Source organism: Pongo pygmaeus, chromosome 11 (genome assembly GCF_028885625.2).
Source record: "Pongo pygmaeus isolate AG05252 chromosome 11, NHGRI_mPonPyg2-v2.0_pri, whole genome shotgun sequence".
Taxonomy (NCBI): domain Eukaryota; kingdom Metazoa; phylum Chordata; class Mammalia; order Primates; family Hominidae; genus Pongo; species Pongo pygmaeus.
This window is the reverse complement of record NC_072384.2, coordinates 101,070,692-101,093,938: the sequence shown is the minus strand read 5'-3', so window position 1 is coordinate 101,093,938 and position 23,247 is coordinate 101,070,692. Positions and strand designations below refer to the sequence as shown.

Below are 23,247 nucleotides of genomic sequence, written 5' to 3'. Positions count from 1 at the left end.
TCGTAGGACAAATTAATTAAAATATTGTGTAAAATTACCTTCAGGCTATGTGTATAAGGTATATATGAAACGTAAATGAACTTCATGTTTAAATTTGGGTCTCATCTCCAAGATATCTTATTATGTATATGCAAGTATCCCCAAATCTGAAAATTTGGATATTCCTGAAACTGATACTAATGGTAAGAGCTCTACCATTAATTATTCACTTTATACAGTTAGAAAGAGGAGGGACAGGATAAAAAGTTAGTCTGGAAAGGCCAGCCAATCCATTCGCTATTTTCTCTGATTTTTTTTTTTTTTTTTTTCTTTTTGAGATGGAGTCTTGCTGTTTTACCCGGGCTGGAGTGCAGCGGGTCACTGCAACCCCTGCCTCCCAGGTTCAAGCGATTCTCCTGCCTCAGCCTCCCGAGTAGCTGGGACTACGGGTGCACACCACCATGCCCAGCTACTTTTTGTATTTTTTTTTCAGTAGAGACGGGGTTTACAGAGACCATGTTGGCCAGGATGGTCTTGATCTCTTGACCTCATGATCTGCCACCTCGGCCTCCCAAAGTGCTGGGATTACAGGTGTGATCTTTAGGTTTACAGTAAAGGCTCTAAGAGGTCCTGGAGGCCAAGTGTCGTGGCTGACGCCTATAATCCCAGCACTTTGGGAGGCCAAGATGGGCGGATCACGAGGTCAGGAGATCAAGACCATCCTGGCTAACATGGTGAAACCCTGTCTCTACTAAAAATATAAAAAATTAGCTGGGCATGGTGGCGGGCGCCTGTAGTCCCAGCTACTTGGGAGGCTGAGGCAGGAGAATCGTTTGAACCCGGGAGGCAGAGGTTGCAGTGAGCCAAGATTGAGTCATTGCACTCCAGCCTGGGCGACAGTGTGAGACTCCATCTCAAAAAAAAAAAAAAAAAAAAAAAAAGATGTCTTGGAATACAGTAAACACTCAACATTTCCCAACTGATTTGCTCATGGACTTTTTTTTTTTTGAGATATAGTCTCACTCTTGTCACTCAGGCTGGAGTGTAATGGCACAATCTCGTCTCACTGCAACCTCCACCTCCCGGGCTCAAGTGATTCTCCTGCCTCAGCCTCCCGAGTAGCTGGGATTACAGGCATCTGCCACCATGCCTAGCTATTGTTTTTTTGTGTTTTTAGTACAGACAGGGTTTCACCATGTTGGCCAGGCTGGTCGTGAGCTCCTGATCTCAGGTGATCCGTCCACCTTGGCCTCCCAAAGTGCTGGGATTACAGGCGTGAGCCACCACACCCAGCCTGCTTATGGACATTTTTTAAGGCATATATATATTTTTTTAATTTTAGATTCAGGAGGTACATGTGTTTGTTACAAGTGTATAATGCATGGTGCTGAGGTTTGGGCTTCTACTGATCCTGTCACCCAGACAGTGAACACAGTGCCCAAAAGGAAGCTTTTCAGCCCTTGCCCCTGCCCCTTCCTCCTCCTTTTTGGAGTCCCCAGTGTCCACTGTTCCCATCTTTTTGTCCATGTGAATCAAAAATTTAGCTCCCATTTATTGTAACTGAATGCAGGCTGGGCTGCACGCCACTTGCAAAGTCAATAATGAGGAGGAGATGCAGTAAAAGGAAAGTGACTTTATTCCAGAGCTAGCAGCGGGGAAATGGCCAAAGCTAGTACCTTAAAGAAATCATTTTGAACTTTAGGCTAGGGAGAGGGGCTTAAAAAGAGAACTTAGAATGGGAGGCATGCGGGAGTGGTGCAGGGTTTCAGATCTCTGTGGCTTGCTGTGATGGCTATCTTGAGTTGTGGTCCACCTGGAGCAGGAGCTGGCATCGTCTCAACAATGGCTGGGTTGTTGACTAACCACCTTAAGGTAATCTCTGGAATTTTGCAGCTGGGTCCCCAAGCCTGGTATATGTCACGATTAGCCCTTGATGGGCCAGGCACAATGGCTCACACCTATAATCGCAGCACTTTGGGGAGGCCAAGGTGGGAGGATCACCTGAGCCCAGGAGTTTTAGACTGGCCTGGGCAACATAGTAAGACCTTGAATCTACTAAAAAAATAAAAAATAAAAAATAGCCAGATGTGGTGGCACACACCTGTAGCCCCAGCTACCTAGAAGGCTGAGGTGGGAGGATTGCTTGAGCTAGGGAGGTAGGGACTGCAGTGATCCATGGTCGTGCCACTGGACTCCAGCCTGGGCAATAGAGTTAAGACCCTATGGATAAGAGTGTATAGTGTAAGTTTAACAAGCGTACAGTTAGATAAATGTGCATAGTATAAGAGAGTGTGAGGCGTGAAAGGGAGGGAAACGGTTTTAACAAGACTACATTCTGAAATTAAGAAAGAAAGGGCCAGGCACGGTGGCTCACGCCTGTAATCCCAGCACTTTGGGAGGCTGAGGCAGGCAGATCATGAGGTCAAGAGATCGAGACCATCCTGGCCAACATGGTGAAACCCCGTCTCTACTAAAAATACAAAAATTAGCTGGGCGTGGTGGCACGCGCCTGTAGTCCCAGCTACTTGGGAGGCTGAGGCAGGAGAATTGCTTGAACCTGGGAGGCGGAGGTCGCAGTGAGCTGAGATTGCACCCCTGCACTCCAGCGTGGAAACAGAAAGAGACTCTGTCTCAAAAAAAAAGGAAAAAAAAAACTTTAAAATGCATTTCAAGGCTAGGATACTTGGTTATATTACAAGTGAGAACATAAGGCATATCTCTGAAAATATTGAAGAGTGGAGCTTTACAGAATATCCATTTGAAAAATGCAATGAACTAGTTAAAGGCACCAGTTTGTGGAGTTCTGGTCTGTGTTTGAATCACAGCTGTGTCCCTTACAGTGTAACTTTAGGCAAGTTAACATCGCCAGGCTTTAGTATTCTCATCCATAAATAATACCTCAGAAGACAATTGTGAGGGTTAAATGTGTGTAAAACTTCTGGCATGTAGTAAGTAAGTGGAAGCTGCTCTCCTAACATTCATGTCCACCACAGGGCTCTCACCTCATCAAGCCATTCATGGGGTTCTATCTTTGATTTCATCAAGACCATATTCTGCTCACTGCCTAGATCACAGTGGTTGGATTTGGGTGTTCCTAAAACTTATACCAGCCGAGCGCAGTGGCTCATGCCTGTAATTCCAGCCCTTTGGGAGGCCAAGGCGGGCAGATCACCTGAGGTTGGGAGTTCGAGACCAGCCCGACCAACATAGAGAAAACCTGTCTCTATTAAAAATACAAAATTAGCTGGGCGTGGTGGCACATGCCTGTAATCCCAGCTACTTGGGAGGCTGAGGCAGGAGAATTGCTTGAACCTGGGAGGTGAAGGTTGCGGTGAGCTGAGATCGTGCCATTGGACTGCAGCCTGGGCGACAAGAGCAAAACTCCGTCTCAAAATGTTTGTCTTGGCATCAGTTCTTGGTTTGTCTCATTTCTTCCAATGGCTGGTCTAATTAATGTTTTAATTCTTTCTTGACTAGTTTGGAGTTAGCTTACAGCTATCCTCTTGTCACCATTTATATCTTCCACTAAACTGAGGTGCTTTTTACTAGCAGCGAATCTGTATCCGTACAGGTCTGCAGCAACCTCATTTCTTGCCTCCTCAGAAGAAAGAATTCGACTGAGGGGCAGAAGGAGAGAGTGAGGCACGTTTTAGAGCAAGAGTGAAAGTTTATTAAAAAGCTTTAGAGGAGGAATGAAATAAAGGAAAGTACGCTTGGAAGAGGACCAAGCGGGCAACTTGAAAGATAAGTGTGTGGCTTGAGCTTTTGACTTGGGGTTTTATACATTGGCATACTTCCAGGGTCTTGCATTACTTTTCCCCACTTGCCCAACTCCTGAGATCTTATTGGGAAGCGGCTGCTGACCAGTTTCAGGTGTTTTCTATTAGGAGACTGCCTTTCCCTGGTGCCAGCTGTGACCAATTACTACTTCAGCAAGACAGTTAATAACCGCCTGACCATCTCACCTGATGGTTGCCCGACACTCCTAGTGTGTGTTTGGGGGGAGCCATCTCCTGCTTTGTTCATACCTGACTAGCTACCTACTGTAACAGTGCCAGTTATACTAGTGACTTTTTTTTTTTTTGAGACGGAGTCTCACTCTGTCGCCTGGGCTGGAATGCAGTGGCGCAATCTCGGCTGACTGCAACCTCTGCCTCCAGGGTTCAAGCAATTCTTTTTTTTTTTTTTTTTTTTTTTTGAGACGGAGTCTCACTGTATTGCCCAGGCTGGTATGCAATGTCGCGATCTTAACTCACTGCAACCTCCGTCTCCCAGGTTCAAGCAATTCTCCTGCCTCAGCCTCCCAAGTAGCTGGGATTACAGGTGAGCACCACCATGCCTTGCTAATTTTTGTATTTTTAGTAGAGACAGTTTCAGCATGTTGGCCAGGATGGTCTCAAGCTCCTGACCTCATGATCCACCCACCTCGGCCTCCCAAAGTGTTGGGATTACAGTCATGAGCCACCGCGCCCAGCATACTAATGACTTTACATTTTATTTCACTTTTAAAATTTTAATCATTTAGGTTTCTAGACTGAGTATTAAGGCCTTTCTTTGGCCAGACCTTGTTTTGCCACTTTTTTTTTGAGACGGAGTATTGCTCTGTTGCCCAGGCTGGAGTGCAATGGTGGATCTCAGCTCACTGCAACCTCTACCTCCCAGGTTCAAGCAATTCGCCTGCCTCAGCCTCCCGAGTAGCTGGGATTACAGGTGCCTGCCACCATGGCCGGCTAATTTTTTGTATTTTTAATAGAGATGAGGTTTCACCACCTTGGCCAGGCTGGTCTTGAACTCCTGACCTTGTGATCCACCCGCCTTGGCCTCCCATAGTGCTGGGATTACAGGCATGAGCCACCGCATCTGGCCTCCTCCAAGTTTTATTCTAAACTCTGCCACTTTTAATTAGTGGTGCAAATATGATTTTTTTGGTTTTAGGAGTGTTAGTCCAAACTGCACCATTTTGTAAATCCTTGCCCCCCCCCCGCCCCCGCCCTGCCCCATTCCCCCAGCCCTGCCTGGTCTCCCCCACCCTCTATTTTGCAGACCTTGGTCAAAGTGAAACATTCCACGGGGGTTCGGGCTGTGAGAAACATCCTGCCTAACCACCTGACCACAAAACGGACAAAGGCGCAACTAAAGAAACACCCCTATCATATTCTGCCGGGAGAAAGTGCAAAGACCACCACATTCCCGCGGGGGTCGTGGTGGCTCACGCCTGTAATCCCAGCACTTTGGGAGGCCGAGGCGCGTGGATCACCTGAGGTCAGGAGTTTCTACTAAAAATACAAAAAGTAGCGGGGGGTGGTGGCGCGTGCCTGCAGTCCCAGCTACTGGGGAAGCCGAGACAGGAGAATCGCTTGAATTCACGAGGCGGAGGTTGCAGTGAGTGGAGATCGCGCCACTGCACTCCAGCCTGGGCGACAAAGCAAGACTCCGTCTCAAAACAAAACAAAAAACTACCACATTCCGCGGGAACAAGGGCCAGAACCGCCTCATTATGGGAACATCTTAACATCCTGCAGGGCAGCAAGCCAGCAAGCCATATGGCCCAGGCCCCTCCCGCCCATACCTAAAAGTACCCCACTGGTGGGCACTGGCATTAGGCTGGTTCCCCACTTCTGTAGGTCTTAGGCTGGACATAAAGCTCGCATTTGCTGTAGAGCTGCCACTCTGTATCTTTAACGCTGGCCTTCCCTTCAAAACTTATCAAAGAGCTTATTTTTAGAATGTGTGCTCAGTTACAGCCGTAAAAGTATCATAGACAGGGAGGTATGCTGGCTGCCCACGTTGGGCCTACTGCAGGCACCATGAGGATCAAGGTGCAGAACATTGATTTCTGTTGGCTCACACTGATCCCATTAGTAATTTGAAGCCATCTGACGCTAGTGGTATATTTTATTTATTTATTTATTTTTTAGAGACGGGGTCCCGCTATGCTGCCCAGGCTGGTCTCGAAATCCTGGGCTCAAGCGATCTGCTCGCTTCGGCCTCCCAAAGTGCTAGGATTACAGGCGTGACCCACCGCGCCGTGAAGTATTAGTTTTAAAGCAATCGTTTTAGTGGTCGCCAACAGGGCACATGCTATTGTGTATACTGATTCCCTCACTTTTCCTTGTTCACAAGTTGTTCCTTGTTCTAGCGTTCAAAAACAATTATCAGTGAGTGGGGACAACGCGCCAACAGCTTCCTTTCATCCGCCACAGCAGACTCTGGTTCCCGCCCTGGCGCCTGCGCCAACGATGGTCACGCGCACGACACGCCCTCCACGCCCGCCCTTTCCGCCTGCTCGCCCCGTGCATGCCCCGCCCCGTGCATGCCCCGCCCCGTGCATGCCCCGCCCCGTGCATGCCCCGCCCCGCGCCGGAGACGCGCTCGCTGCGTCATCAGTGTTTTCGAGACGAGTCTCGACGCAGCAGCTGTCAGCTCCATTTTGTTGTTGGTACGCGACGCAGTCAGCTGTGTGATTACCGTGATTGCGTAACAACCTTTGTCTCCTTCGACTTGGAGTCTTTGTCCAGGACGGTAAGACGCAGGAGGGAGCGGACTAGGTGACTGGGCTGTTCCTGTGAGCCTCGCGTGCGCCTGGCGATGCCCCCTCTTCCCGCTTGTTTGCTGCCCGCCGTCCCCGGCGCGACGACTGTCTGCTCCTTTCACTCCCAGGCTGCACAATGGCGGCGCGCCCCTCTCTCCTGCGCTGCCGAGCCCGTCGCCGCCGGGTGCGGCCTGCGGGGGTAGTTACGGTGTTTGCTAGACCGGCCGCCCTCTTGGAGCGTCCGCCCGCCGCTCCACCGACGCGGGATGGTCGGGTGGGCGCCATGTTGTGAACCTCCTCGGCGGAGCTGTAAGATGGCGGCTGGGCGGAGGCCCGCTTCGGCCCTGTGGCCGGAAAGGCGAGGCTCCCTGTTGGGGGTGGGGTTTGCTGGGGTTCCAGAATGTGCGTGAGCTGCGCAGCTGAGGGGAAACGTTGTCTGGAGCAAGTGGAGAAAAAGACGGAACCCATAGGGGTTACAGTTACTGTCTAATGATTAAAGGGTCGGCGTAAACATGGCGAGTGGCTTTGTCCTCTGGTGTTAACAAAAAACAGATTTAGGAACCCAAGGAAAGAGAAATGCCGGGGTGTATTTGAAGGAGCGTTGTGACAGAAGTCAGGTGACCGAGAATTTTATGCGATGGCGTTTCAGCTCACTCCTCTTGGGTTAGCAGTTGGAGCTTTTTTGTTTTGTTTTCTTGGAGTCTCGTTCTGTCGCCCAGGCTAGAGTGTAGTGGCGCGATCTCGAGTCACTGCAGCCTTCGCCTCCCGGGTTCAAGCGATTCTCCTGCTTCAGCTTCCGGAGTAGCTGGGATTACAGGCGCCCGCCACCACGCCGAGCTAATGTTTGTATTTTTAGTAGAGACAGAGTTTCTACTGGCCTCAAACTGTTGACCTCAGGTGGTGATCCATCCGCCTCGGCCTCCCAAAGTGCTGGGATTACAGGTGTGAGCCACTGCGCCCAGCTTCCTTTTTTTCTTTTTTGAGACAAGGTCTCGCCCCTGTCGCCCAGCCGGAGTGCAAGTGGCGCAATGATGGCTCACTGCAGCCTCGACATCCGGGCTCAGGTGATCTTCCCACCTCAGCCTCCTGAGTATTTGGGACTATAGGCGCGCGTCTCCACCCCCGGTTAATTTTTTATTTTTTGTAGAGGCGGGTCTCGCCATGTTGCCCTGGCTGGTCTCGAATTCCTGGGCTCAAGCAGCCCTCCTGCTTCGGCCTCCCAAAGTGCTGGGGTTACAGGCCTAAGCCATGGCCCCCGACCCGATTGGAGGGCTTTAAAAATTACACTCAGGCTGGTCCAATGGTAGTGGGTTATCAGAACTTAATAGTAATTAGTGTCACGAAAATTAGTACACAACCCCTACCGCTAAATTTGACTGGCGTTAAAAAAAAAAAAAAATTGTAGCGGAAGACACAGAGGGGTTCCGCCGGTAAGAAGGAACGGCAGTTGATGAAGTAATTTCTGTATAAGGTCTTTTTCAAGTTGTTAGGTTAGAGATTTTCGATTTTGCTCGAAGCGTTTCTGAAAAGAAGGTGGCTCCTACCATTCCCAAATTGATTGTGTTAACATTGCGTTTAGGATAAATTAGGTCGTATGTGCTTGGGAGTGGTACTGGAAAGATGGTGTTTTGTTGTTTTTATATTCTGATGCCACCGTTGCCTTCGTGTGTGATTAAAGTCCTTGGTAGTTTCATTTGTCCGTTTACGGAAATGCTCTATAATGATGATTCTGTCAGCAACTCAAATACAACTCTGATTACGTTTGCAGTAATAGTAATGCGGTGTTGGTGAGGAACATTTATGATTGCATTTGAGTTGGAGACTAGTTTCTGATACATGTTTAAAAGGGGAGAATGACGTGTGTTTCACGTGTCTGTGAAGAGGCCACTAAAGGCAGGCTGTGTGTGAGCAACATGGCTGTTTATTTCACCTGGGTGCAGGCGGGCTGAGTCCGAAAAAGGAGTCGGCAAAGGGTGGTGGGATTATCATTAGTTCTTACAGGTTTTGGGATAGGCGATGGATTTAAGAGCAATGTTTTGAGAGCAGGGGGCGGATCTCACAAAGTACGTTCTCAAGGGTGGGGAGAATTACAATAGAACCTTCTTAAGGGTGGGGGAGATGATAAAGAACCTTCCTAAGGGTGGGGGAGATTACAAAGTACATTGATCAGTTAGGTTGGGGCAGAAATAAATCACAATGGTGGAATGTCATCAGTTAAGGCTATTATTACTTTTTTTGTGGATCTTCAGTTGCTTCAGGCCATCTGGATGTATACGTGCAGGTCATTGGGGATATGATGGCTTAGCTTGGGCTCAGAGGCCTGACAGTGTGGACTTCTATAGTGCTATATTTGTGCTACTGGTAGGGCATGGGTAAAATTTACCAAAATTAGTAAATTGTGATTCCTCCCTCTACTTTTTTCACTTTTTTTTTTTTTTTTTTTGCATTCTTCCAATAAATCTGGGCATGATACAGCTAATGCAGAGTGCCTGTGAAGTTCAAACTGCAGAATATGGGACAACACAGTAATTGGATTTATCAGTGATTTCAGATTGGGTGACAATGATTCTTGAATTTTGTTTTAAAACGAGGTCACGAGGTGACCTTTGTAAATCAGAATTTTAAACAGCTCAGTGTGGGATACAATTTAACTAGGAAAAACTTGCCTTTTATGTAGATGAGACACTCAAAGAGAACTTACTGTCCTGATTGGGATGACAAGGATTGGGATTATGGAAAATGGAGGAGCAGCAGCAGTCATAAAAGAAGGAAGAGATCACATAGCAGTGCCCGGGAGAACAAGCGCTGCAAATACAATCATTCTAAAATGTGTGATAGGTAAGGAGGGTACTTAAAATATCTGAATATAACAATACATTACTAGACAAAACTAGTATCACTTAAAATAAGTACCTGATTACTACCATTCGTTTGTGTTTCCAATGAGAGATTTTGATGGTTTGTAATGTTTGTAAAATTAAGCTGCTTGTGGGGGAGTCTAGGTGCTGTCTTGAGAGAATGTGAGGATATTTGGTCTTAGCATAAAACATTGAAAATAATTTTTATTTCTCTAGCCATTATTTGGAAAGCAGGTCTATAAATGAGAAAGATTATCATAGTCGACGCTACATTGATGAGTACAGAAATGACTACACTCAAGGATGTGAACCTGGACATCGCCAAAGAGACCATGAAAGCCGGTATCAGAACCATAGTAGCAAGTCTTCTGGTAGAAGTGGAAGAAGTAGTTATAAAAGCAAACACAGGATTCACCACAGTACTTCACATCGTCGTTCACATGGGGTATGAACGTTTTTAAAACATTTTGGAAATTTTATATCCCATGTGGAACAGGGAAACTTGAATTTTTGTGTTTGATTATTTGAGAAAGTTTTAAGATGAAATCATCTCAGTTTTAACCTGCAGGATTTTTTGTGTGTTTGTGCATTGGATAGGAAATTCCAGAAATAAAGTACACATTTAGTTCTATAATTTAATTATTGGTTGGCTCCTAATTGACATTCCAGTGAAATGATGGGAGTTAATTGATTTAATTTAGATTAGTTGAAAATTATTACAAAATATTCTAAAAGGGTTTTTTGTGGTACTTCAAGAAACCTGATTAGTTTTGATTTATTGAAATCACAAAAGTAGAACAGGCATTTTATTTTTGTATAATTTAGGATTAGGTATGCTTCTTTGTTCTAACAAGTCATGTTTTCTAACCCTTCTTTCACTAAGCAAACCAGAACAGATTTGAACTGTTGCGGGTTATATATTAGTATGGAGATCAGCTCAGATGACATTAAAAATGCTGTAGTGTTATTCTTGTATGCCAAATCTTTTTTTCCCCAAAATTAGCACTTTAATTTTATTTACTGTTATAATATTTGTTTTCTTAGATTAGCTAGGAAATCTTAATTTGGCCACCGTCTACTTTGACAAGTAAATATCACATCCTACGATTTTGCAACATTAAATTAGAACACTAGAAACTAAAAAATTATGTTTCAGTGAATGCTACAACTAAGCATTTTTTTTTTTTAAGAAAAACAATTGTATTATGTCTTGTTGCCTTGCCACTTTGAGTATCTTATCTGAAAATCTGTTCCTTGCCATGTTTTTCTCCTGTTAACATAAACTATGTGCCCTGTGAATTTCTGGGGACTGAATTTGAAATTGCTCCTGCCAACCGTTTGTGGCCTGGCGTGTATCTGAATGCCTGAATATCTCCCCGCTGAATGAATTTCGTATTCTGCCCTGAATTCACTCGGGTATATTGATTGGCTGGATGATCTTGGTGCCGCCCACTTGACGTTTCCAGAAGAGTCACCGAAGGAAAAGAACCAGGAGTGTAGAGGATGATGAGGAGGGTCACCTGATCTGTCAGAGTGGAGACGTACTAAGTGCAAGATGTATAGAATATTTTTCAACACTTATTAACTTTTCAGATAACATAATCTATATATAGATTAAGCTTTCAGGGATTTGGAAATCTTTTTTTCTTTCTCTTTGTTTTTGTTTTTATTTTTCCATTTCTTTTGGTGGGGGGGATTGTATTTTTGCTTTCTTTAGAAATGTAATGTTTGTTATACAGAACTTCCAGAACAGTAATCAAATTAATGAAATTAGACCTAATAATTATGTTTTTTGATGGTGTTGACCAATAAAATAAATATCTAGTGATAAGGAAATTTGTAGCATCAACTAGAATAATCTACATTGATAGCATTTATTGTGATAAGTACATTGTTTCCACTTCTTGATATGACTGAGATTTATTTCTCTCTTTTAGATGAAATTGTTGATACTTTAGGTGAAGGAGCTTTTGGAAAAGTGGTGGAGTGCATCGATCATAAAGCGTAAGTTTCCCATGTTGGGATTACATTTAGGGAAGTTGGCAATATGGGTAATTGATTTAGCTTTAGAAAGTGGTCTGACCATGAGTTAGATACATATCTGTATACCCTTTTTTACTTGGATGTAAGAAACTTCCAGTTAGAGGTACTTGCCCCTTCATATTTTTTAAACAGCTACTAATAGTATGTATAGTTTCTAATTTTAGGCTGAGAACACACTTTATATTGTTTTGAAAGTATTGTTTTGTTGTTCAACTGAATACCGTTGTTAGGCCATATTTTTTTTCCCCCGCCATATTGGTGGTTCTCAGTCTTGGTTTTATGTTAAGATCCTCCTCGAGAGGTTTGCCTACCCCAGACCTTTTCAGGGTAGTTACCTAGGAATCTATATTTTTAGAAAGTGCGGTAATTCATTCTGATAACATAGCCGGAGATAACTTGGTTTCCCAAGTTTAATTACGTATGTTTCTCAAACTACTGATTGAAATTTTTTTTTTTTCTCGAGACGGAGTCTTGCTCTGTCACCCAGGGTGGAGTGCAGTGGCGCAATCTCAGCTCACTGCATCCTCTGCCTCCCGGGTTCAGGTGATTCGTCTGCCTGAGCCTCCTGAGTAGCTGGAACTACAGACACGTGCCACCATGCCCAGCTATTTTTTGTATTAGAGACAGAGTTTGACTATGTTGGCCAGGCTGGTCTTGAACTCCTGACCTCAGGTGATCTGCCCACCTCAGCCTCCCAAAGTGCTGGGATTACAGGCATGAGCGCCCGGCTTCAGCCATGAAATTTCTTAGCATAGAATTTTTTCCGTTACCCTTTTTTTTTTTTTAGTTCCCTGTTTGTTGTTGTTGTTATTGTTCTTCCTCTTCCTGAATGGCAAAACATTTTTGAGGAGGCTTCCTACTATTGATTGGTAAGGACATGAGAGCTAGAGCTCTTATTTTTATTTTTCTTTTCCCTGAGATGGAGTCTTGGTCTGTCGCCCAGGCTGGAGTGCAGTGGTGCAATCTTGGCTCACTGCAACCTCCACCTTCCGAGTTCAAGTAATTCTCCTGCCTCAGCCTCCCAGGAAGCTGGGATTACAGGCACACACCACCGTGCCTGGCTAATTTTCATATTTTTGGTAGAGATAGGGTTTCACCGTGTTGGCCAGGCTGGTCTCGAACTTCTGACCTCAAGTGATTTGCTACCCTCGGCCTCCCAAAGTGCAGGGATTATAGGCGTGAGAGACACTGCTCACGGTCCTAGAGCTCTTTACTCTGTCCCCACTGTATCCTAACTCTTCTGGCAATCTAGACTAAACATTTGAGATAATGTTTGACAGTGACAGGTACCATATAGGAAGAAGTTGTTTAGCTGAAATGCCAAAAAATAACTCATGTGAGTGGTGGTTTGATGAAAGAAATTTGTGTCATTCAGCATGTAATAGAATCAGAACTGAACACTAAACCATAAATTAAGAAAATACAGTGGGTCAGAGTAGTAGTACAGTTTGAAGACAGTAATACCTGTGAGCATCATGTCTGTCATTCTTAAATTTGCATGTATCTTTCTAACAGGGGAGGTAGACATGTAGCAGTAAAAATAGTTAAAAATGTGGATAGATACTGTGAAGCTGCTCGCTCAGAAATACAAGTTCTGGAACACCTGAATACAACAGACCCCAACAGTACTTTGTAAGTATCGGATTAGAACTTGGGAAGTGGTATCAGGTATATTTAAATTAGGAGCAGCTATACTTAGCTATTTTTCATGTGTCTGTAGCCGCTGTGTCCAGATGTTGGAATGGTTTGAGCATCATGGTCACATTTGCATTGTTTTTGAACTACTGGGACTTAGTACTTACGACTTCATTAAAGAAAATGGTTTTCTACCATTTCGACTGGATCATATCAGAAAGATGGCGTATCAGATATGCAAGTCTGTGAATTGTAAGTTCTTGGTATATCTTATTAATTTGCTGGTTTTATCCATTCCACATATCAAAATGTGCATCCTAAGTGTGTACAATTTTTATTTGATTAAAAATAAAGGGGGAGGAAGAGTAGGTATGAAGAGATTTGATTACAGGCTGTTGATCCAGCAGTGTACATTTCATTCAGTAAGTGGGATATCCACCATATAACAACATACTGTGTTGCACACTATGATTTAGACTTTTCTGATGCGTAAAAATAGTAACTTCGAATGCTGGGTAAAAATTAAGGCGTGCTATATCTCATAAAGCTTCAGAGGAGGTAGTGAGTTTTAGTTACTGGTGATTTTCTAGCAGACTGGAATGTTGACCATTCTTTGGGAAAGGAATCAGAGGTTTTTTTATTGGGTTTTTTTTGAGATGGAGTCTCGCTTTGTTGTTCAGGCTGAAGTGCAGTGGCGCAGTCTTCACTCATTGCAAACTCTGCCTCCCCGGTTCAAGTGATTCTCCTGCCTCAGCCTCCCGAGTAGCTGGGACTACAGGCACACGCCACCACACCCAGCCAATTTTTGTAATTTTAGTAGAGACAGGGTTTCACCATATTGGTGAGGCTGGTCTCGAACTCCTGACCTCAGGTGATTACAGGCGTGAGCCACTGCATCCAGCCTGTTGTGGGGTTTTGTGGTTTGGTTTGGTGTTTTCTGATTACAGCAACTTTCTCTTTATTCTCAGTTTTGCACAGTAATAAGTTGACTCACACAGACTTAAAGCCTGAAAACATCTTATTTGTGCAGTCTGACTACACAGAGGCATATAATCCCAAAATAGTAAGTCTTCCAAAATATTCGTAAAGTGAGTATCTTACGCCTTAATAGCTTATGCCTTCTTAACCATCATTTATGATTTTCAGAAACGTGATGAGCGCACCTTAGTAAATCCAGATATTAAAGTTGTAGACTTTGGTAGTGCAACATATGATGACGAACATCACAGTACATTGGTATCTACAAGACATTATAGAGCACCTGAAGTTATTTTAGGTGAGTATTAATTGTCCTTTGAGAACCTTTGTATTTCCTTATTGAGACTTAAAATTTTTTTGCAGTTTTAGGTCTTACTTGTGGGGCTTTATCATTTTCTCTATAAGGGATAAGTATCATGAAGTGCATTAAGGATTTTAAGCTCTCAATTTTACCAGATAATTAGCTCTGGGAATTTGAGCAAGTGGCTTAACCTTTCTGGAATTATTTTCACATTTGTAATATGTGGTGGGGCTTTTAAATGTAATTGTTTAATGCCGGGTGGGGCGCAGTGGCTCACATCTGTAATCCCAGCACTTTGGGAGGCCAAGGCGGGCAGACCACATGGTCAGGAAATCGAGACCATCCTGGCTAACATGGTGAAACCCCATCTCTACTAAAAATACAAAAAATTAGCTGGGTGTGGTGGGTACACATCAGTAGTTCCAGCTACTCAGGAGGCTGAGGCAGGAGAATTGCTTGAACACCGGGAGGCGGAGGTTGCAGTGAGCCAAGACTGCGCCACTGCACTCCAGCCTGGGCGACAGAGCGAGACTCCATCTCAGAAAATTGTTTAATGCCTGTTATATTCCAGACTATATATAACACTATATTATTTATTTATTTTTTAGACGGAGACTTGCTCTGTCGCCCAGGCTGGAGTGCAGTGGTGCAATCTTGGCTCACTGCAACTTCTGCCTCCTGGGTTCAAGCAATTCTCCTGCCTCAGCCTCCTGAGTAGCTGGGATTATAGGCACCCACCACCACTCCCGGTTAATTTTCATATTTTTGGTAGAGATGGGGTTTCACCATGTTGGCAGGCTGGTCTCAAACTGCTGACCTGGAGCAATCTGCCTGCCTTGGCTTTGCAAAGTGCTGGGATTACAGGCATGAGCCACTGCGCCCGGCCATATATATTGTATTTAACCTTGGATTAAGTGATTGCTTTAGGATCTTCTAGCTCAAACATCACATTGACATTGAATATATATGTGTGTGTGTATATATATATATAAAATTTGGGGGGGGGGGCGGAGTCTTGCTCTGTCACCCAGGCTAGAGTGCAGTGGCACGATCTCGGCTCACTGCAAGCTCCACCTACCGGGTTCACGCCATTCTCCCACCTCAGCCTCCTGAGTAGCTGGGACTACAGGTGCCTGCCACCACGCCTGGCTAATTTTATTTTGTATTTTTAGTAGAGACGGGGTTTCACTGTGTAGTCAGGATGGTCTTGATCTCCTGACCTCGTGTTCTACCTGCCTCAGCCTCCCAAAGGGCTGGGATTATGCCTGTATCATGAGCTACTGTGCCCGGCCAATTCAGATTTATATATATTTTAATAGAGGTGGGATCTTGCTATGTTGCCCAGGCTGGTCTTGAACTCCTGAGCTCAAGCAGTTCTCCCATCTTGGCCTCCCAAAGTGCTGGGATTACAGGTGTGAGCCACTGTGCCCAGCCTATATTACATGTGTTTTTTTAAAAAAGTATTAGTGTTAACTAACTTTTTAATTTCTTTAACAAACATTGAGTATTTTTTTTTCCTTACATTTTGCTTTGCTTTGCAGCCCTAGGGTGGTCCCAACCATGTGATGTCTGGAGTATAGGATGCATTCTTATTGAATACTATCTTGGGTTTACCGTATTTCCAGTAAGTGACAATGATCTATTTCAACCTTGCTTTGTATAAGAAAGGTGCCTGTTGATATGAATAAATACTTTTGCTTCCCCCATTATAGACTATTAATTGTAGATAAGCATAAATAAAAATGAAACTAATTCATATTTGTTTCATAATTGTTTTATTTAAAACGTCTTTAAGTATGTAAGCAATTATCCGTGTCCATGTAGGAAATCATTGGCGAGTTTGTTCTGCAAGCCTTAATGTTAGTTTTTTTGCTGTCAGCTTTAACTGTGTCTGTTTTGGTGGTCATCTTCCCCAAGTCTGTTTTTATTTTCTTTCTAGACACACGATAGTAAGGAGCATTTAGCAATGATGGAAAGGATTCTTGGACCTCTACCAAAACATATGATACAGAAAACCAGGTACGTTTTAAGAGTTAGTGACATCCTTAGTATCATTTGATCACATCTGCTGATTAGAACTTAATTTTTTTTTTTTTTTTTTTGAGACGGAGTCTAGCTCTGTTGCCCAGGCTGGAGTGCAGTGGCGTGACCTCGGGGGTCTGCCTCCCGGTTTCTGCTTCCCAGGTTCACGCCATTCTCCTGTCTCAGCCTCCCGAGTAGCTGGGACTACAGGCACTCGCCACCACGCCCGGCTAATTTTTTTGTAGTTTTAGTAGAGACGAGGTTTCACCATGTTAGCCAGGATGGTCTGGATCTCCTGACCTTGTGAGCCGCCGTGCCCGGCCAGAACTTAATTTTTTTTTTTAATTTTCACTCTACCAAGTCTCAGGCGCTGATTAGGACTTTATAAATAATGAAGTCAAACTAATGTTTTTTGGTTAAATAGTAGATTACCTTGGTGCAAAAGCAGGTAACATTTCTATCCCATGGCTGCCATTTAAATCTCTACAAAAGTGATCTGGGAAAGCATAGTAATTGATACCTTTGCTAGCTGTTTTAAGTTTTCAGTGTTATAAACATGAATGGATATTGACTTATTTTTAGGAAACGTAAATATTTTCACCACGATCGATTAGACTGGGATGAACACAGTTCTGCCGGCAGATATGTTTCAAGACGCTGTAAACCTCTGAAGGTAAGCCTTTGAGACATTGCTCAAATAGTCAAAACTGAGTTTCTTCTGTTTGTCTTTTGAGACCGAGCCTCGCTTCGTTGCCCAGGCTGGAGTAGAGTGGCACAATGTTGGCCCAGCTCACTGCAACCTCTGCATCCTAGGCTCAAGCAAGTCTCAGCCTCCCAGGTAGCTGGGATTACAGATGGACGCCACCATGCTTTTTTTTTTTTTCTTTTTTTTAGTAAAGACAAGTTTTACTATGTTGGCCCGGCTGGTCTTGAACTCCTGGCCTCAAGTGATCCACCTGCCTTGGCCTTCCAGAGTGCTGGGATTATAGGCATGAGCGACCGTGCCTGGCCTCTTTTCTGTTTTTATGATGGTTATATATATATGGTTTACTATACTGTTATATAGTATGGTAAATGGTAGTGAAAAAGGCTGTTGAATGAATTTCTTTTTTTCTTCCAGGAATTTATGCTTTCTCAAGATGTTGAACATGAGCGTCTCTTTGACCTCATTCAGAAAATGTTGGAGTATGATCCAGCCAAAAGAATTACTCTCAAAGAAGCCTTAAAGCATCCTTTCTTTGACCTTCTGAAGAAAAGTATATAGATCTATAATTGGACAGCTCTCTCGAAGAGATCTTACAGACTGTATCAGTCTGATTTTTAAATTTTAAGTTATTTTGTACAGCTTTGTAAATTCTTAACATTTTTATATTGCCATGTTTATTTTGTTTGGGTAATTTGGTTCGTTAAGTACATAGCTAAGGTAATGAACATCTTTTTCAGTAATTGTAAAGTGATTTATTCAGAATAAATTTTTTGTGCTTATGAAGTTGATATGTGTATCTGAACAGTTTGTTCTAAGTACCACTTTTCTTCCTACCTCTATTAAAGAATGGACATAGATTTCTGTTTTAGGAGACTTCCTCAAGTCTTTGGGAAAATTTAGCTTCATTTCCGTTTTAGGGATTGTCAAGATTGAGACTTATTGCCCCCTAAGTTAAATGTAATGAAACCAGATTATGGGGACACACAAAACTTAAGATTAGCTGAGAAGAGTTCTGTCTTATTCCTACTCAATATTGAGGTTTGCTGTTAATTGTTGCACAGGATCTGAAGTCATTTGCAGAATCACACTGGTGGAGCTTTCATTCCTTTGCAGCCTAGTCTGTGAATTTATCAAGTGTGAGTGTGTGTAATACAGCAAATTTTTGTCTGGTTTCATCTGTTTGATCCATTTGGGATCCTGAGGCTTAGATCTTTCCACAGTTGTTTTTTGGGTTTGTGGGGCTTGCTTTTCTGTCTCTCTCTCTTCTCTCTCTGTTTTTTCTCTTTCTCTTTGTCTCTTTTTCCCTCAGCAGATTCTCTCTCGCTCGCTCGCTCTCTGTGTCCTTCCTACCTTTCCTTTCTCTTTCAGAAATTTTTAAATGCTGGCCAGGTGCGATGGCTCACGACTATAATCCTAGCACTTTGGTAGGCCGAGGTGGGCAGATCATTTGAGGCCAGGAGTTTGAGACCAACATGGTGAAACCCCATCTCTACTAAAAAAAATTAGCCGGGCGTGGTGGCAAGCACCTGTAATGCCAGCTACTTGGGGATGCTGAAGCTCGAGAATAGCTTGAACCCGGGAGGCGGAGTTTGCAGTGAGTCCAGATGGCACCACTGCACTCCAGCCTGAGTAATAGAATGAGACTGTCTCAAAAAAAAAATGCAATTAGGCCTCAGATTGTAAGCAGACGGAGTCTCGCTCTATTGCTCAGGCTGGAGTACAGTGTCGTGATCTCAGCTAACTGCAACATCTGCCTCCCAGGTTCAAGCAATTCTTGAGCCTCAGCCTCCTGAGTAGCCAGGATTACAGGTGTCAGCCACTATGCCTGGCTGATTTGTGTGTTTTTTAGTAGAGACCAGGTTTCACCATGTTGGCCAGGCCAGTCTCGAACTCCTGGCCTCAAGTGATCCACATGCTTTGTCCTCCCAGATGCTGGGATTACAAGCCTCAGCCATGGCACCTGGCCTGAATCCTAAATTTTGTGTTATGTAAATTGCCATTGTAAGTGGTGGTGTGGATTATCATTTGTACCAATGAGAATAAAAAGTACATTAGTTACATGTTTGACTAAAATGTGTTAGATTGGATTGACAAACCAAACCTTAAGGGCCTATATTTTCTTAGCTTTAAAAGATAGGCAGTTACTTCCAGGCTTTGAGGCTTGTTCCTCAGGAATGGTGTCCAGAGCAAATTTGCTAACGTCCCATTTGTTAAGAGAAGTCAACACAGCTCCATCCAGAATCATGGTGCTGCAGGGTTGTAGGGCAAAAGAGGTGGAGAATTTGGGCCATCAAGGCAGTCAGTTCACCCACCCTACCTATCCCCAGTCTATTAACATAGTAGCCAGAGTAAGCTTGTTAAAACTATTATATCACTCTTGTCAAAATCTCCATTTCATCCAGCAATCTGACTACTGGGTATCTACCCAGAGGAAGTCATTATATGAAAAAGATGTGTACAGCAGCATGATTTGCAATTGCAAAAATACGGAACCAGCCTAAATGCCCATCAACCAATGAGTGGATAAAGAAAATGTGGTATATCAGGCACATGTTCTCAGGACCTCCTGAGGGCTGTGTCACAAAAAAAAGTATGTATACACCAGGGAATGCTACTCAGCCATAAAAAGGAACAAAATATGGTATTCACAGCAACCTGGATGGAGCTGGAGACCATTATGCTAAGTAAAGTAACTCAGCAATGGAGAACCAAATATTGTATGTTTTCATTTGTAAGTGGGAGCTAAGCTATGAGGACAGAAAGGCATAAGAATAATATAATGGACTTTTGGGACTTGGGGAAGGGTGGGAGGGAGGTGAGGGATAAAAGACCACATTGGGTACAATGTACACTGCTTGGATGACGGGGTGCACCAAAATCTCAGAAATTACCACTAAATAATTTAACCCATGTAATCAAAAACCACCTGTTCCCCCAAAACTATTGAAAGAAAAGGAAACAAGGGGAAAAAAAAATCTTCAATGGCTTCAGATCCTGCTTTTGGGGAGAAAATGGAAAAAAAATCCTCTGATGACTTCCATGTCAGTTTTACCGAAGTATTTACAGTCACCTTTAAAAAGGTCTACAATATCCCCTGTGCCACTCCACTTTCCTGACCACGTGGCTACTTTTCCCCCACATGCAGCGCTATAGCCTCACCAAGTACAGTCCATCCTCTTAGATATCCACATTCCCCTCCCGTCATTCAAGAGTTTATTCGTTTCAGTGAAGTATCCTCTGACTGCATTACTTAAAATTGCAATACCCTCCCTTGTCAACTCTACATCCTCTTCTCTGCTTCCCCCCACCCCTACTCTTAAGAGTTTTTACTGGGGTGGGGCGCAGTGGTTCTTTCCTGTAATCCCAGCACTTTGGGAGGCTGAGGAGTTCAAGACCAGCCTGGGCAACATGGCGAAACCCCATCTCTACAAAAGATAGAAAAATTAGCTGGAGTTCGAGACCAGCCTGACCAACATGGAGTAACCCCGTCTCTACTAAAACTACAAAAAATACTAGCCAGGCGTGGTGGCACATGCCTGTAATCCCAGCTACTCGGGAGACTGAGGCAGGAGAATTGCTTGAATCTGGGAGGTGGAGGTTGCGGTGAGCTGAGATCATGCCATTGCACTCCAGCCTGGGCAACAAGAGCAAAACTCTGTCTCAAAAAAAAAAAAAAAAAAAAAATTAGCTGGGTGTGGTGGCATGCACCTGTAGTCTCAGCTACTTGGTGGGGCTGAGGTGGGAGGATCGCTTGAGCTTGGGAGGTGGAGGTTGCAGTGAGCTGGGACCATGCTACTGCATTCCAGCCTGGGTGACACAGTGAGACCCCCGTCTCCAAAAAAAATTTTCACTGCCCAGATGCAGTGGCTCATGCCTATAATCCCAACACTTTGGGAACCCAAAACATTGCTTGAGCCCAGGAGTTCGAAACCAGCTTGGGCAATATAGGGAGATGCCGTCTGCAAAAAGTTAAAAAATAGTGAAGTGTGGTGGCATGCTTCTGTAGTCCCAGCTACTTGGGGCTTGAATTCATGGGCTCAAGCAATTCACCTGGCGGTAGTGGCTCACACCTGTAATCTCAATACTTTGGGATGCCAAGGCAGGCAGATTGCTTGAGTTCAGGAGTTCAAGACCTGACTGGGCAACATGGTGAAATCTGGAGATGGCCTGGAAGCCCACGCACCTCCCTGGTACCTTGCCCTAGGCAGCTCTTCCACCTGGCTGTTCTTGAGTTGTATCCTTTATAATAAACTGGTAATCCAGAAGTAAACTGCTTTCCTGAGTCCTGTGAGCTTTTCTACCAAATTACTGAACCCAAAGAGGAAGTCATGGGAACTACAAACCTCCAATTTATAGCCAGTCAGCTCTCAGCTGCCATTTGTAAATTCTCCCAATACTTTGAAGAGTTGACCCCTTTGGACCGCCCTTTTCCTTTCTCAGGGATCTTAGCCCCTCAAGTCATCACTGCCTTGGTAACTGCTTGGGGTTTTTTTAACTTAAGTATTTTACATTTTGTCCAGGTTTTCTAGTTACTTTTAGTGAAAGGGTTTATTGGAATAAGTGATCCTACCATAGCTAGAAGCAGAATTCCCAGGCATACAATACTGAAGGAAGAAAAGTGAGAATAAAAAGGGTCCCTTGGGCTTTGTTAACAAAGACCAACCAAATCAAAACCAGTCTATAGCCCTACCACCCTGAATGCACCTGAACTCAGAAGCTAAGCAAGCTCAGGCCTGGTTAGTCCTTGAGTGGGATTCCTACCAGGTGCTGTAAGCTTTTGACCCCCGACTCACTCTTGCCAGGTACAGTGACTTGCACCTATAGTCCTAGCTACTCAGGAGGATCGCTTGAGCCCAAGAATTGGAGTCCAGCTTAGGTAACATAGTGGGAACCCATCTCTAAAAACAAAAACTTGGGTGTTTTATCCTAAATAGCAAGACTCTGGTTTTTCATTTTGTATGTCAATTGGCAACTAAGACATTCGTAAATCTACATCCCACCATAAGCTTTGTTTTCCTGAATCTTGTGAAATTCACTCTACTTGCTAGGTTTATAAATTTGGCAAATGCCAACCATGGAATAACTCCCACTACATCGCCTTCATAGAGCATTTTTTTTTTTCAAGCTCACCCACCCCCGGCCATAAAGCACTTTGGATTGTAGGTTCTAGAAGATTTCTCCTTGTGTGTCTCACATCTCTCTGAAAACCCCTGTGTTTCTTTTTTTTTTTTTTTTTCCTCCCTAATCCACCACCTCCCTGGGTCAAACCTCTGTGTTTCTAATCCCTGGACCTTAATTAATGGCATTGTGTAGATTCATACTTATATACATGTTGCCTTAAATTTTTCTTTTCTTGGGAATTTGAAGGCATCTGTAGCTTATATTATTTCTTGAGAACTGATGTTTTCAATATTGATATTTTGATAATTTTAAAATCAGCCTTCTTTAGGTATAATTTAATACAGTAAGTTTACCCATCTTAAGCGCATGGTACAATATTTTGACAGATGAACATGTAGCCACCACCACAAATAATATTCAGTTACAACATTTTCTTAGCATATGGCTGATTAAAAAGAAGAAAAGAAAGAACATCTCCACAATGCCCATAGGTTTCCTCATACTCCTTTCTTTTCTCTTTCCTTCCTTCTTTCTTTCTTTTTCTCATCTCTTTCTTTCTCTTTTTCCCTTCCTTCCTTCCTTCTTTCCTTCCTTCCTTCCCTCCCTCCCTCCCTCCTTCCTTCCTTCCTTCCTTCCTTCCTTCCTTCCTTCCTTCCTTCCTTCCTTCTCTCCCTCCCTCCCTCGCTCCCTCTTTCTTTCTTCCCTTGCTCAAACACAGGAGGTAGAGGTTGCAGTGAGCTGAGATCGCACCATTGCACTCCAGCCTGGGCAACAAGAGCGAAACTCGGTCTCAAAAAAGAAAAAAGAAAATCCCATTACTTTCTGGTTCTCTCTCTATGCATTTGCACCTGCCCATATGTACACATTGTAAAACTCTGTGAATGAGATTGCTGTAATTACTGTTCTGCCTCCCTTTTTACACTTAACAAATACAAGTATTTGTGTAAAAAGTCTGACAGATTGTATTTTCCAGGAATGTCCGCGACAATATCTCCCACTTCACATGCTCTTTGGAACTAGTAACTGCTTCAAATAATGGACTATGGGAGACACCATTCTAGGTCATAAAAGG

The 23,247-nt window shown here is 43.9% G+C and overlaps 1 protein-coding gene across 1 annotated transcript; it reads left to right on the top strand.

The window, feature by feature from the left end:
* Window positions 1-6,312: 6,312 nt before the first annotated feature.
* Window positions 6,313-17,840, top strand: CLK1 (CDC like kinase 1). Its single transcript, XM_054476827.1, has 13 exons — window positions 6,313-6,501; window positions 9,189-9,349; window positions 9,586-9,814; window positions 10,836-10,926; window positions 11,307-11,373; window positions 12,928-13,044; window positions 13,133-13,299; window positions 14,016-14,110; window positions 14,194-14,323; window positions 15,868-15,950; window positions 16,266-16,345; window positions 16,931-17,021; window positions 17,469-17,840. Exons 1-13 carry the CDS (start codon window positions 6,325-6,327, stop codon window positions 17,610-17,612), a joined length of 1,632 nt encoding a protein of 543 aa, XP_054332802.1. The 5' UTR covers window positions 6,313-6,324; the 3' UTR covers window positions 17,613-17,840.
* The last annotated feature ends 5,407 nt before the right edge of the window (window positions 17,841-23,247 follow it).